Below are 16507 nucleotides of genomic sequence, written 5' to 3'. Positions count from 1 at the left end.
ACTATGTCACTAACTTTAAATGATCTCTTTACCTAGTAATTAAAATAAAATACTATCATCTAACATATTATATTAATCTTGAATTTACGTCCACGTCTTCCAATACAGAGAAGATTGAACTAGGAGAAGACCTTGTAGTTCCAGGAGATGTGATTATTATTCCTCCGCGTGGATGTTCCATGACATGTGATGCGGTTCTGTTGTCAGGGAACTGCATCGTGAATGAGAGCATGTTAACTGGTAATGTTGCCTTTTTGTAACACAAACTAAGAAGAAGGGGTTATTGCACCCCTCCTTCCCCATTTTCTCTCATAAATGTCATACCGTAAAACATTGTCTACAAGCATAGCTGTCATCAAAAACAATATATATGCTTGAAGACGAGATTTTACAGTATACCGTTATATGTGTTATCAATGTACCTGTAATGACAAGGTACCTGCACGATAAATAATATCTTCTCATTTCATTGCCCGTTGTCTATCACAGGAAGCAGTCAAATATGATGGGTTGCCAATCTGTAGAATCCACCAGTGTAGTGGTAACACTTCACGAACATGTTAGTGAATATCTGCCCCCATGATTACACAAGTTCACAAAACCCCTTTGTTTAAAATTAATATTCTGTTAAGTTATATTAAATTATATCAAACCTGCTTGTAATATTTAAAAAAATAATTCAAAAATATTCTCACCACTACCATCATTTTTTTTTCAAGAACAGGTGAAAGTGTACCAGTTACAAAAATCCCTCTTCCGAAAAATTCTTCTGATAAGGCAACACCTGGGATATATGTTCCGGATGACCACAAACGAAACACTTTGTTCTGTGGAACACGGATCATACAGACAAGAGGCACTGGGATGGTAAAAGCCGTGGTTGTGAGGACAGGTAGGTGATTCAGAACTAGTTGATTTCATAGAAAGGCGACAAAAACAGCCGTGACTGATTTTAATTCAATTATTTGATACAAATTCAGACATTATTCAAAATGTTTTTCAAATACATTTAAGGTGTTTTTAGAGCTTTTTTGAAATTTCGTATTCAAAATGCAATTTGGCTTGATATGACTGATGTTGTCGCAGGCCCCAAAAATGAAAGTGTTAATGTGGGTGACCGACCCCTTAATGTCAAGTGACGTATATTATGTCATTTTATTTTTCATTTATACAGGTTTTTCAACTACGAAAGGAAGTCTTGTACGATCTATTCTATATCCGAGACCAACAGAAATTAAACTTCACAGAGACGCTATACGATTTGTCATAATGCTGTCTATTATGGGTACATAAATTATACTTGTTCCGATAGTTCCGATATTTGAAATAAATGTGATATGTAAGCCCTCAGACTAATAATAATAATAATAATAATAATAATAATAATAATAATAATAATAATAATAATAATAATAATAATAATAATAATAATAATAACAACACTAACAATAATAACACTAATAATAATAATAATAATAATAATAATAATAATAATAATAATAATAATAATAATAATAATAATAATAATAATAATAATAATAATAATAATAATAATAATAATAATAATAATAATAATAATAATAACAACAACAACAACAACAACAACAACACTAACACTAACAATAATAACACTAATAATAATAATAATAACAACAATAACACTAACACTAACAATAATAACACTAATAATAATAATATATAATATTTTATATTGATATACTTTTCTTACAGCTGGAATTGGCTTTCTCTACACAATTATAATCATGGTAAAAGCTGGGGTAAGTTTGGACGAAGCATTGTGAGCATTGTGGACGAAGCATATGTAACCCTAGCATGGGGCTTTTAAATACCGCGTAAACCTAGTGACAGCTCCATGGTCACTGGGTTCTAGCAGTTCACATAGCAGTAGGGCTAGCAAATGAAGGTTAACGATGCACATCGTCCACGCCAGGTAAAGAATTAATTTGTACAGGCATGAAATCATGTGTCTTTATAAAACTGCCCGACGGCTGCTTAGAGTAGCTTCTATTACAAAATAAGCTTATACTTATACTCCGCACACGGTGAACGATTGGGTAAAAACCAAATCATTGGCTAAAAACCAATCGCTAATAGCTCAGCGATGTAATTAATTCAGCTATGAGTTTTCTTTCAAAATATCCAGGCTAAACCTATTGTCACTGTATTGTTGAAGGTCGAGTCTAAATAGAATAGTAAACTCAAGGACAATAAGATCACATTCGAGATGAATTGATTTTATTCCTAGTTTTAATGAAAATTGACTGCATGTGGTGATCTGAAGGTGTAGATTCTTTTGATATGATTATATTCTCAAAGCCTTGAAAATATCCCGTTATTTTTGGTATTTGTAGAAAACCTTTGTAAGACTTGCAGTTGAATATATACGTGTTGAAAGGATATGATAAGCGTCACTGTGCCTACGTCTTGAAAACAAAATCTGACAAAAAACGTAATGGGGAAGAAACGTATATTTTAATCGTAACCGGAGGTGTGCTTAGCCTGATTCGATAGGCCTTTCTCGAACAAAATCGCCATGCGTGGCTGTTGAAGAACTAGTGGATTCGCCGTACTATCATGGCAATTTCTGACACGAAGATATAGGGATGATGACACTGTGCGATGGGCTAATACATAATTTATATATGACGGAGACACCCCAGTTATGAAGACACTTAAACGTGTCATTTATTGTGGAGTTTTAGTGAAGAAACCATCGATTCGCGCTGTAATTTGAAGCCATTATTTGACTGACGCTTTTTTGGGTGTGATTATTAAACGCGTTAATCGTTCAAAATGTACATTCTCTTGTTTTTCTTGATCATTCTCAGTCGCCAATAGATGTTATTATCATCCGTGCTCTTGATATCATCACCATTGCTGTACCACCAGCTCTACCAGCATCGCTAACGATTGGCATGGTGTATGCCCAATTGAGACTGAAACGGCAAGGGGTGTTCTGTATTAGTCCAACCAGGATTAATCTCTGTGGAATGATGGATGTTGTATGTTTTGATAAGGTAGGCTACATAAACGTATTTTCAAGGATCCCTTTAAAAGTTTAAAAAAATTCTTCTTTACAGCTTTGGCTCTAATAATAAGATGTCTATTTATTGCCCCTGGGGTGATCATCATGAGACCTTGCGATAATATGTGATTTTCATAAAGTATAGATTCATATTTAAATGTCAGTCTTCACTGATCACATTACCCCCTTTTAAATTTGAAGCCAAACAAAAGAGGTAAAACAAAGACGTTTGACGAATAGCGATATGCGCACAGTTTATACCTCACATCTTCAATGACTCACCGATACACATGCACGCGATGTGTTTAGTATTTTAATCACGTCTTGTAATATAGTTGTATGATTTAAGTTGTAAGTTAAGTATTTTAGTATATTCTCTGTAAAGCGCCTTGAGGTGTTTCGTAAGGCGCTATATAAATGCAGTTTTGTTGTTGTTGTTGTTGTTGTTGTAGCCATCACTCGAACGGTGAACTCTGAATAAAACGGGAGATCTCAGGCTTAGTCTTTCACATTGCATTTTAGTATACCACTGGGCATTACAATTAGTTACAATTATTACAAAACGTTGAGGGCGTCGCTGTGGAGCAAATCACCATTATGGTTTTAATTAGTCGTCAAGTGCTATGCAGACATTGTATAGTTAAAGGGACATTTCGTGATCAACAGCCTCATCCCCCCACTTTTCACCCAAAAAGTTGAGATTTTTACACCACTGGATACCTCTGGCTACATAATGTTTATGTACCAAATATTTCTTGCAGATTAATTCGTTTAGCAAAAATATCGTTAAATTCGAATTTCGTTCTGGTGCACCAGAACGAAATTACAATACATTGTCTATGGAGCAGTGTAATACACATAATCATGCATAACTCACAAACGCAAAATCGGAATCAACTGAAATTTTGGAAATAAGCTTTTTTCGTGGATATCTACTGAAAAATGTCATAAAAAGAGGATGCTAGGATCACGAAATCCTCCTTTAAATTCCACTGAAAACTCTAAGGTGACATTTGACAAATTGTGTTTTTGGAATATTGATCTACAAAGAGAGACCTAGTACGACTAGGGTCGTACAGTGTAGTAATGATAGATACCAGTTGCATGTATTCCTAGGCAGCCAAAGATCAATATAGATTACTATAAAATTGAAAACCATTACCCAATGGGATCATCGGGATAAAATTGTTTTGCAGCGTGTTAAGTACGTGTTACAAACGTCCCACTGTCTTTACCAAGTCAACAAAATTGCCTTGTTACTTTTAGACCGGAACCTTAACTGAAGACGGTCTGGACCTAATGGGAGTCCAAGAAGTGTTACATAAAAGGTATGTGAGCGTTTACTTCTAAGTATAACATGGCGTAGCAGTTGCTAGATATTAGGATCTGAAGTTTCTTGTTTTGCAAGAAAATCTAATGATATTTGTTATTATACAAGAAACCACTCATAAATGGTACATATCAACGCTTGTTCGAAAGGTTTGTTCATATATATTATTCAGATTGGCATATTAAAAATCTGTCGTTTTTTAAAGATTTTCGCCACTGCAGAATAGGATCAATAGTATTCAAATCAGTCGACTTATATCAGGTATGGCATCGTGTCATTCCTTGACGATGATAGAAGAAGAACTAGCTGGAGATCCAATTGATCTTAAGATGTTTCAAGCTACGGGATGGGTAAGACGAAAATGTTTTGTTAATTATTGTTATCATATTAACTCATTGTGAATGTTTGCTATCTAGCCCGTGAAGTACCTCATGTGATTCGCCCAGCAAGAATAAGGACCAATGCAAATCGGTTTTATATTGTAAAAAGATCTGAAACGTCGCCCTGTGTAGTATAAAAGGATATGGACGCGGACAGTTTATCATTGTTTGCTATTCGGCAGTATGCGAAAGTTACACACTATGATTAATGGTTAAAAATGTCACCAAATCGAGTGATAAGTAATGCTATATAATTATGAAGAACTGCTGGTCCGATTGTCATTACTGTTATGGCGCTATTTTCTATCAATTTATCATTTATTTAAATATATCACTCCGCGGTATTTCTCTCTCGTCGAGCTTGAAGGACTACGTTCTGGTAGCCATACTCTGCTATTTGTGCTCAATACCTTTGCATTCTTGCTTTATAATCGTCAAAATATTTTCATATACATTAATTTGTATATTATATAATTCAGATCTTTGAAGAACCACGAAAACTGGATTCCAGTGACGAATCAAGTAGTAGACCTGTCCTTACGATTGTGAAAACACCACACAGCTATATGAACGATGACAGTGTAAGTATTGTGTTACGGACCATGAGGCATTGTTGGATTATTTATTATGCAAATCCAAACTGACAGTAACTTGTTATTGTTCACCCCGTTGTCACACTTTAGCACGCTTTGTAGCGATCAAATAGGTGTTTTGGGATTCACTTCGTAGCGTCGATTATAGGTACCTATTTTGCCCAATGAAATATGCGCAGCGTGCTTCTGCGCAGTAGAGCTATCTAGCGATGATCAGCCTATTTAGGGTTAGGGTTAGGGTTTAGGGTTAGGGTTAGTGTTAGTTATCAATCGTATATTATATACGTATTCATTGCTAACATAAAATTTACTAGTACTAGTATATTGTGTGCATACGCTTTATTCCGTAAACAATAAGTATGATACATAGACGGATTTCTGGCACGACGACTCGTAGCATAGTGGTAAGCGTATCGACTCTAGATCCATAGGTTGCTGGTTCGAACCCCGGTCGATACTTGGTAGAATTTTAAATCTAACAAGTTTCGTTTCTTTTTGTTAAGTAAGAGGAAATAATAGTAAGTATTTCCAACTCAACGCTAATAAGCATTTCGTTAGGTGTGAAGAGGCACGCTTCGTAGCGCTTGTTAGGTATCTAATCGCTATCGGTAAAGTGTGACAAAAGCCTGTATTGTTGTATCTAGAGTTAAATGAAAGGGTGTATTTTCCGGTGTCGTAATTTTCCGCAGTCATATGGCGTTCTGATACATCTTACATCTTACTTAGAACTATAATGAATGTTCTAAATCAACCGATAATAATTAAATTCTGGTTTCAGACCTATTACGAAATCGGCATCATTCGACAGTTCCCCTTTTCAAGTAACCTTCAGCGCATGAGTGTAGTGACACGTACCAATCAAAATGAAGACAAAGATCACGAACCAATAGAAGTTTTTGTAAAAGGTGCACCGGAAATGGTGGCATCCTTGTCAAAGCCAGAAACAGGTAGGTTAAACAAATTAACAACCAATCAGGAAACCATCATAAACAAACAATAAAACATCCAAGCAAACAAGCAACAAACAAATGTCCGTTTGTGAAATTTGAATAAATCGTATTAGGCGTAATTTATCTTCATCACATTTGTTTCCTCGACAGAGTAATAAGAAACTGACAAATCACAAATGATCACAAATAATGTCAACCACTATTATTATATCGATGGGAAGGCACTAAGATTAAAGAGTAGAATAAGTTAATTGTTTGAGTCAGTATTTTCAAAGAAAGCCAATATCAGGAGAAAATGGCAGAAGAATCTCCCAACAAAAATTGAAATGATTAAATTAGTTCCAATGGTTACTAGTCAGAAAAGGGTTAAGTTAATATTTAGGGCATTTTAGGCTAGGATAGTTAGTGCCAAGTTTAGAGTTAGCACTGTGGTCAGTGTTAGGGAGTAGGTTAAGATAGGGTTTGCAGAGTTAGGATTAATATCAGGGTTATGATAAGGGTTAAGTTTAAGTTTGAATTTATAGGGCTTATGTTATTTATAGGTTGGGGTTAGAGTAAAGTTTGGGGTCAGGGTAAGGTTTACACAGAGTTATTGGATATTTGGACTGATGATCCTTCGTACTATCGACATGTAACCGTAGTATGCACTCTATAATAAAAAGTACATTGGTGCGTTATATCCAGCCTGCTACCATAGAATATTTCGTTGCTTTACCTGTCATAGCGCCATCGTTTTTACGGTTTGCAATTCGTTCCACTGTGCAGAGATTTACAGAAAGGAAACATAGAAAATCTAACATATCGTGTTGCGTTTAACGCATATCCTTATAGTTTTTAACTTGTAATTTAAACACGATGTGATGACATTTCACTGGAAAGATCACAAATACATAATTAGAATGTGACGATGCAATATGTAAAGTCCTTAGATTAGATATCAATCTACCGATTGCGATCATGTGACAAATCCAAAACTGGACTAAAATATTCAAATCGCATTACATTTGATCCTAATTTACTATGTTCAATATTTTTATCGTAAGTCAGATGTTCACCCAGCCTTAAGAAACTGACAGAGCACAGAGCAATTAAGTAACATTTTTTTTTTCAAACACAGTGCCAGATGATTTTGCTGACGTGCTAGACTACTACACCCAAGAAGGCTTCCGTGTGCTAGCTCTAGCCTACAAAACTCTTGATAATGCGATTGACTTGCCGAAGGTGTTTGATATATCAAGGTATTTCATCAAAACTTTTTCCTGACTTTAAATACAACCACCACCTAGAAGATAGATGAGATTTCTGAAGAAAAAGTAATGTGAAACTTATACTCTCTGTTCCTAAGATTAAAACGTTAATATGTTAAATTTTAATTAATCAAAGTTATCTGTCCCCGATAAAGAGTCATATGCCCCATATTCTTTGACGGTCTGATATAACTTTGAGGGTTTTTGTTAGTTTTTATAGGCAACGACCAACATTTTAAAAGTGTATCCAAATCCAAAAGAAGAGTCCATTCTAAGCATTTATGTGAAGTCAAACGTGAAGCCAAACAGTATTGATGGTTTTATTTATGATAAAAATGCGTACAGGTCAATATATGTGATGCGATCAATCAAAATCAGTCAGAACATACTGCAGTTACTGTCCGTTTTCCTATACACAATACACAGTGCTCTTTCCCATTGACGCGTGACCTCTACAAATAGCCCTACGTTATATGTATGGGGATATGACTAGTTAACGTCGCTGTGTGAAAAATAACCGGCCAATATTAAAAGTACTCTTCTAAAGTTCTAGAAAATATGGTTTTTTAACATGTCCTAAATTTCTAGCTAATTTAGATGTTTGGAAATATTCGTACTTTGGTGTTTTAGTTAATGTTATAGGTAATAGTACATTGCCTAGTTAACGTCGCTGTGTGAAAAATAACCGGCCAATATTAAAAGTACTCTTCTAAAATTCTAGACAATATAGTTTTGTAACATGTCCTAAATTTTTAGCTAATTTAGGTGTTTGGAGAGGGTCGTACTTTTGTGTTTTAGGAAGGATATGTAAACGACAGATAACTCCAAAAATATGAAGAAATTATTTCCAAACCGTGTTAAGTCAACACTCATTATGTTGCTCATTTTCAAGAATGCTGGTTTACAAAAAGCACGCCATTGTCTCATTTCGTGAACAAAAGTACACATACCATTGTTTCCTTTATAATCGGTTACCCAACTGAAGCTATAATACAAACTTTATTGCGATATCGCACATGAAAACAGTCACATGTGCACAGCCAGAGAAGATCCGATTTAATCAGTTGAGCTGTTTCAATGAGTGTTATCTTGGTTTAATAGCTTTTAATGGGGTTAAGTCCTGCAAAGGTCGAGATGAATTCTACTGTAGACATGACTGCATCATGACTCGAAAATAATGATTTTGAGATATAGCCAAACAAAGCAAATATTTTCCTTTGTTTCCTGTTGTTTAAGAAACTCTTTAATTAACTGTTTGCTTAATTTCAATGGGGTTTTCTTCAAAATGCAGCTTTGTAAATGCTTTTTACTATCCTATAAGAAACTGAAAATTTAATATTTCCGAGTTCCGACTGATTTTGCTTGATCGCATCACATATGACCACAGGAATTACCTAATTTTATAAGATTTTCAAAGTCTTGGCATCGTAATATAGTAGGAAACAGGACAAACATCCGGACTTAATGAATGAGACTGATTAAAGGGGACCTAATCCTTAAATCCTTCAGTTTCTTTTGTGAATTTTATTCCCATGCCATCATTACATCTGCAGCTGCAGCTATGCCTCTAGATATATTCCTCTACAATGGTTAATCCTTTCCTGTTTTCACTTTTTATATAACCAAAGAAACAATTATTATTATCTTATTTTGTTCGTCTAATACAGAGATGAAGTTGAAAGCGATTTGGAGTTTCTTGGTATTCTTATCTTACAAAACAAGTTGAAGGTGGAAACTAAACCTGTTATTCTCCAACTCAGAGATGCACAAATATCAACAAAAATGGTGACAGGTGGGTGCGATCTTATTACAGTATCAATGACAAATAAACAAGCCTCTTGTAGTGACCGGAAGAAACAAATTATATAATCCCGAACTTACTACAGGGTGTCCCAATAAAAACAGAACCCTCATTGCGCCCTCTTTTTCTCCTATTTCTGAAAAGTTGATCAAATGTATTTTACTATGTAAAGAAACTTTAAATCGTTAGCTTTAATAAACCAAAACAATTATTTGAATCGGCTCCCAATTTTTGAGGATATGCCCTCGTTAAGAAACGTACCCGTTTTGCACTCTGTCCACGGATGAGGTTTGGCTACATCAACGATTAATGCTTTGGAACGCATTTACTATTAACGAGGATCACCAGCTAGCCTCCAACATCTTCGCAACCGTATTACTGCTGTATTCCCAAGTATACGGCGCATAAGGAGGGTACGAAATGCAATTGATGCAATGAGGACCAGGGCTGTAACCTGTATTCGCCAATGAGGCAACCGGGTAGAGGGCAAATCAGCACAGTAAATTCACTTTGGAAGAACCAAGGACATAACAAGCAACCCTTTTCTGGCTACCTTTTATCCAAAAAGAGAAAATGAATTGTATGCATGGTATGCGACTGAATCCATACTCGTAATCAGTCTATATGAGACTGAAAACAGATGATGGTGGATGCGATATCGCTATTTTGACGTCGCCATTGGATTAACACATAATCATGAAATCTTCACAAACAATTCTAAATTTGTTATGTGGTGTCAAAGCAAAATTATCTTACTCTAAAACCGTTGGGGTTCTGCAAAGTACCCCACTGCAATTATGTTAATTGTCCATTTATAATCGCTAACCGTGTATTGTGAATGGGGCTGTCAGCCCTGTATCTTCGCCAGCCTCGTACGTCCGTGTTACGTGTCCTATGCCGCCTGACTGAAAATACGGCAATAAATAGCGCCCTCTGTCGACCAAAGGCGACGTTGAGGTATGGGGCTGGTTGGCATCGCTCAAAGACGATATTGCTCAAAGACGATATTGCTCAAAGACGATATTGCTCAAAGACGATATTACTCAAAGACGATATTGCTCAAAGACAATATTGCTCAAAGACAATATTGCTCAAAGACGATATTGTGTACACAATGTTGCTCTAAAAACTAGTAAATTAGCCCCGGATAGAGGGCTGGGCCTGGAGAATGAGGGAAATTGTATGGGTATGAGTGACGGATACCCTTTATTTCCTAAATAAATCCCACAGAAGATACGGCCCTTTTTTATTTTGAACTCATTCCAAAGTAAAATAATACTTTGATACAATGACACAACTTTTAGCATTGAGCCGCCATGTAGGATTAGAAACTTTGAAAGCCTACTTATGTATATGTTTCTGCTGCAAGGTTCTCTCTAAGTTTGCATTTCAAAATAAAATTTGTTTTATATTGTGAGGTGGATTACGGTAATATTATATGCAATACAGTTTTGAAAATGAAAACATAATACGCTAAAAGGAGTTCCTTGAGTGAAAGAAGATAAAAAATGTTTTTAGTTACCGACATTTTGAAGCTTATAGCTTCTCGCCATGTGATAAATTAAAATTAAAGGTTTGAATGCCGTTTCTATTTACAAGAAAACTTCCAATTTGTTAGAATAAACACATTTTTGAATGATAAGTCATGTTAGATTATGAATGCAGCACATTATCAAGTTATTCTCATAAATTAAGTCAACCACCCGCACAAAATTTGTAAATGTCACTTTAAATCTTTTAAAAATAGAAAAATTAAGAGCAAGAGATAAAGCAGCGATTAAATGAGAGATTTCAGACGAAGGCGTAGTTTTTAATCTTCGCGTTTAAAGACCACAGATCTTACGAGGATTACTTTTCAAAATAATATAGATATGGGGCTTGAATAAATGTTCGACTCATGTTTTAGATTATTTTGTTTCCTGTCTAAACTTATCTTTCAATTACATCACTTTAGTGTATAAGCGTTTTACGAATATCTTCAGAGTTGTCTAATTTCGCGGATTTCTTCAGCGACTACAAAACATTTAATGTTTGCTTAAAGTTCAAAATTTATTTTAAAAATACATGTATTTGATACCCGGTATAATTCAGTTTTGGAATATCTCAGTACAGATAATCCAGAGCCTTGGGAGTAGTCTGCAAAATGTATTTGATATTTATATTTTAAGTTACACTTTTAAAGTGGCTGTGATTACAATACAAAAAAATTCTCTCATACATCCTGTCACATGTTCATTTAAACTGCTTAATGCTTTATAAGCATGTGTAGACATAATATACAAAACACATTAGCATAAAATTTTATGAAAACTAATGTTTAGATTAATTCCAGGCATTATATAGGTTGCTATTTTTACATTTTGAGTCTCCAAGTAAATTAGCAAAACTGCTAAGAAATGTATTAGCCATAATAACAATTATGTAATTTGGTCCACAGCGACACCCATCGATTTTTTCTAAAAATTCAATTTCTTCATGATTGAAGTGCCCAATGGTGTTCAAAAATATCACCTGAGAGACTAAGCCTGAAGTTCTTTAATTACAGTAAAATTTCAGTTTTATATTAAATCCGGAGATCTCTGGTATTATTCCGACTCCCCCGATGTAATAACGGCTAACATGTCTCGTGCATGTGAGCTCATGTGTACATGTTTCATTGAGTCAGTGACGTATACTGTATGCATATCGCTATATATATGTCTTACGTCTTACCTATGCGTTCCAGCTGCCTGAAGCTCCGCTCAATAATACATGTTATACGATCGGCGAGTTAATACACATATAGACGCTGGGATGAAAAGCAATTTTCTTCGTTTTACCTCATTAGTTTGGCTTGATATTTAAAAGGGAAACTAACATTTAAATAGGAATCTATTCTTTATGCAAATCTATTCTTTAAGGTCAACATGACTATTGATAACGGCGAGGGTAGTTATGATGTAATATAAGGTGATAATGATGATGATGATGATGATGATGATGATGATGATGATGATGATGATGATGATGATGATGATGATGATGAAGATGATGATGATGATGATGATGATGATGGTGATGAGTTAAGACAAGATTGATAATCACTAATAAATATGACCTTTAGCATCTAGGGCTGGACGTGGCGAAGAGAATGGACCTGCCCCAGAGGGCTAATATCACTTTGTCTAAAATGTCAGGCGGCATAGGACACGCGACAAGTGACGTTCGAGGCTGGCGAAAATACAAGGCTGACAGCCCCATTCAAAATACACGGTTAGATTACTAGATGAATAGGGTACGCCAACATGAACGCCGTGTGGTTTTAATTGTGCCCCATTAAAGACTGTAGATTGGTTACACCAACATCACGTGACATGGCGAGTTTCAAAATCATGTGATATTGGGAGTTTTCAAAATGAGCTCGTTCAAAAAACTGGCCTTTGTATTCTTGATATCGGTATTATTTTTAATGAATTACCAAATAAGGCAAACAAAATCCATTTTTGACTAAAAGAGTCTGAAAAGAGTAATAGTCAAAAATGAAGAAGCTACGGCATTCACTTTTACTTTACGCATTTTAACATTAGGGTTGATACTATGGTGGTAACATGTTGTACATTTACCCCAAGTACTCTTCAAAATCAACGAGCAAATTTGATTTAAAAAAAGCACGATATTCTCATGGCAAATACAATAATACAATGCGAAGGTCCCTCAAGTAGACATTGATTAAAACTGACTCTTCGACTTGTCTGATTTCTAAGAAGCTATTAAAACTTTACTGCACCTTTAGGCCACCTGAAAGCCCTAAAGTAATATCTCTTCAAATTACTTGAAGTTGTTTAATTCTACTTATAAGGATATTCTATGGTGCAGGTCAGATAACGTATTGTTATTGGGTTGATTAGGTATTAGAAAGGTAAAACACAGTATCAAGAGATGTATCAGTTCAACGACCACTGCGTTAGCTTAAATCCAGAATTGGCTATGCACAGATTGGCGTTTTGAGTTATAACGTCAGTTATTTTGTTGTTGTTGTTGTTGTTGTTGTTGTCGTTGTTTTTGTTTTTCTTAAACAAAACTAATATTCCCATTAATCTCATATTTCATAGATACATCTGGCACACTGATGATATCCTAATTCATTAATATCATGATTTTGATTAAAAGAAGAATTTTAGTCGAAAACGACGAAGTTGTGGCACTTATACTTAATGTATATATAAGGCTTGATAATAGGATATAATTGATATTATGTAGGTCACATGCAGTGCATTTCGGCCCTGATTTGGTAAAACGATCGAACTTGAAATTTGGACATTTTGAGATAAATCCATATCTTGGGTATTGTGAGGCGTTCTCTCCGTTGGTGACATATTTCGTTTTGGAGATAGCAGAACCTATTTTGACACTTAGTTAGATCATTTTACCTCATTATCCAAGACCCTCTAGAGGGCGCCAAATAAACCCTAACTAACAAAGATAGATCATTTTACTATATTAATGAGTCTTGTTGTGTTTATGTATGTTACGAAGTAAATCAATCTGAAACAATCTAACTTCCTAAAAATGGTTATTTCAAAATTACTCAACAAAATTAGCCAACTATTTGCTAATACATGTAGTATTTTTTAAATATTTTTTAAGATATTTTAATAAAAATGTGTGCATTAATTTATGTTATGACGAAAGAAAAACATCAAGAGTTATTTTAAAGCTCGTTTTCATCAAGAGTAACTTTAAAGATCGTTTTCTCGAAACACCAATTTTCAATATTTTGCCACATCAGGGCCGATTCACCCGTAATCATTGTAATACTCCTACAAACCAACGATTTTATGGCCATTGACCCGTAACAACCCGATATTCTCATGGCAAATACAATAATACAATGTGAAGGTCCCTGTAGTAAGGATTGATTTAAGCTGACTCTTCGACCTGTCTGATTTCTGAGAAACTATTTAACTTAACTGCACCTTTAGGCCACCTCAAAACCCCATAAGTGCTATCTCTTCAAATTACTTTCAAGTAGCTTTATGCTACCTATTAGGCTATTTTAAGCTGCAGGTCAGATGAAGTATTGTAATTTGTTGATTAAACATAAGGAAGGTGAAGAAGGTTTAAAGAGAGGTATCAAGTCGAAATAACACAGAGCAAATTTTAGTTCATTGCGAGAGCGTAAATGGACTACGGCTATGTTCAAAATCAATGTTTTGAGTTTTATAGTCTTGACTTTATATATAGTTAAATGGTTTACATGCATTTGTAACTAGTCATGCATTTGTAACTAGTCTCATTTTGAGGGTTTATATATAAACCAACGAGTCTATAAATCTCCTTGCATTTCGTCAAATAATTTTCGATTTATTTTAAAAAGTATTTAGGGGGGAACTTATAAGTTGTGGACCCTATATATCATAGTAGCACATAGGTAACTTTGGGTCATCAACAGAGTGTAATTACCAGTTCATGTTAAAATGGATGACTAAAACCGTTGAAGTGATGAAAGCCGCTGCTGACTCTAAGCCTTCAAATTTGACGATGTAAATTCAGTGTTTTTAGGGGGGAATTTATTGTCAGTAATACATTAATGATGCTTACATTCAGTGGGCCTGTGCTCCTTTGTGATAAGGAGCACAGTCCAGCTTGGAACAGTCCCAGCAAAAACAAAACGTTTTCAACATCATTCACAAAAGGTTATAAAAACGTTGTCAGAAAACGTTAAATGTCGGGTTATATAAAGGGTATAATGGTTATAAAACGTTTTCATAACATTCCAAAAATGCGCAACGGATGAATCTAATGGGGATTTTTCATCAACATTGTAAAGTAATGGTAGGAAATATGTCATTCTGCATCTTATGCAAGAAAATATTCATTTTTCAAGCGGCCCCACATCATTTTCAGGGACTTTGCTGTTTCAAGAGCGCACACCCTAGACATTCCACAGGGTGTGCGCACTGTCTAGCTGTAATTAGAGGTATTCAACCTAAAATGATTTTAATATTTAGGCCACTTGATGAATTTTTGGAGCAGGGTATTTGATTTTATGCAGATAATCACTATTTAGCAGTCAAGTTAGCTCAATTTATAAGGCGTTTGACTATGGTGCGAGAGGTTGCGGGTTCGAACCCTGGCGCACTCGTGGTAAAAATTGAGTTAGCTTGAAATCCCCCTGGACAAGGAACTTACTGCTAATTTGTCTCTTTGTAACCCGTACGAAACTCGAGGAGCTAAACCTGGTTGCGAAGGTTATTTGTGGAATGTCTAGGGTGTGCGCTCTTGAAACAGCAAAGTCCCTGAAAATGATGTGGGGCCGTAGTGGTCAGCGACAACCTGTAAAGTGTGCTGAGGCTTGTGGATCAACGTCGAGGCTTTGTGCCTGTGCGTATCGCACTATAAATCACAGCGCTTTTTTAGCGACTTCATGATTGTTTTTGTTTCCTTATGCACAGGTGACAACATATTGACTGCTATCAACGTAGCACATAAGTGTGAGATGATTTCGCCTATAGATGACGTGTATCGAGTTACTTACGATGCGGGTAATGTGCTATATACACTGCTACCGCCTATACATGAAGATGTTAACGAAGAAAAAATACAGAATGGAAAGAAACACGTAAGCAAATGTGTATTATATCAATATTCATCATCATCATCATCAGTAGGCTGCGGAGCAGGCGACTACAAGCTTTCTCCAACTAATGCGATCTTGGGCAAGCGAAACAATTTTGTTTGGCTGCAGCATCCCTTCAGTATCTCCCAGGAGGTGCTGGATATACTGTAAGTACAGTTTGCGCGGTCGTCCCGGTTTCCTCTTCCCATGTGGTGGAATATAAAGCGCATATTATTTCACAGGCTCGCCATCTTCAAGACGCAGTATATGGACGAGAAATTTAGGTTGATGAATCTTGACTAATATTATAGTAATATCAATATTATTCCATTTTAATTGTCTGTTTCTATCCAAACATATAACAACTCTTTTGTGAACAATGTTGTTTTTCTGAAATGTCACATCTGCGTTTTTCTGCATGAGAGGTATGCAAGATAATGACAATATAATAAATAAAGCAATATCACATCAAACAAATAAAAATAAAAATTATAAGAGTCAATACAATTCTATAAGGGGTGGTTCTATTGATGGTGTTTTTTGACCTCGAGGCCTATGAACT

General features: G+C 35.3%; 1 protein-coding gene across 1 annotated transcript in view; it reads left to right on the top strand.

Moving 5' to 3' along the window:
- The window catches only part of LOC140157752 (polyamine-transporting ATPase 13A3-like), a 32154-nt gene that overhangs the window by 6205 nt on the left and 9442 nt on the right, over positions 1 to 16507 (top strand). The window contains exons 8-19 of the mRNA XM_072180998.1: positions 109 to 240; positions 725 to 892; positions 1175 to 1285; positions 1732 to 1778; positions 2850 to 3038; positions 4313 to 4374; positions 4582 to 4726; positions 5236 to 5337; positions 6128 to 6296; positions 7417 to 7537; positions 9214 to 9338; positions 15782 to 15948. Coding sequence (XP_072037099.1) covers positions 109 to 240; positions 725 to 892; positions 1175 to 1285; positions 1732 to 1778; positions 2850 to 3038; positions 4313 to 4374; positions 4582 to 4726; positions 5236 to 5337; positions 6128 to 6296; positions 7417 to 7537; positions 9214 to 9338; positions 15782 to 15948 — 1538 coding nt within the window. The remainder of the gene's footprint in view (positions 1 to 108; positions 241 to 724; positions 893 to 1174; positions 1286 to 1731; positions 1779 to 2849; positions 3039 to 4312; positions 4375 to 4581; positions 4727 to 5235; positions 5338 to 6127; positions 6297 to 7416; positions 7538 to 9213; positions 9339 to 15781; positions 15949 to 16507) is intronic.

This window comes from Amphiura filiformis, chromosome 7 (genome assembly GCF_039555335.1).
Source record: "Amphiura filiformis chromosome 7, Afil_fr2py, whole genome shotgun sequence".
In the NCBI taxonomy this organism is placed as follows: Eukaryota; Metazoa; Echinodermata; class Ophiuroidea; order Amphilepidida; family Amphiuridae; genus Amphiura; species Amphiura filiformis.
This window is presented reverse-complemented; position numbering and strand designations above follow the sequence as displayed.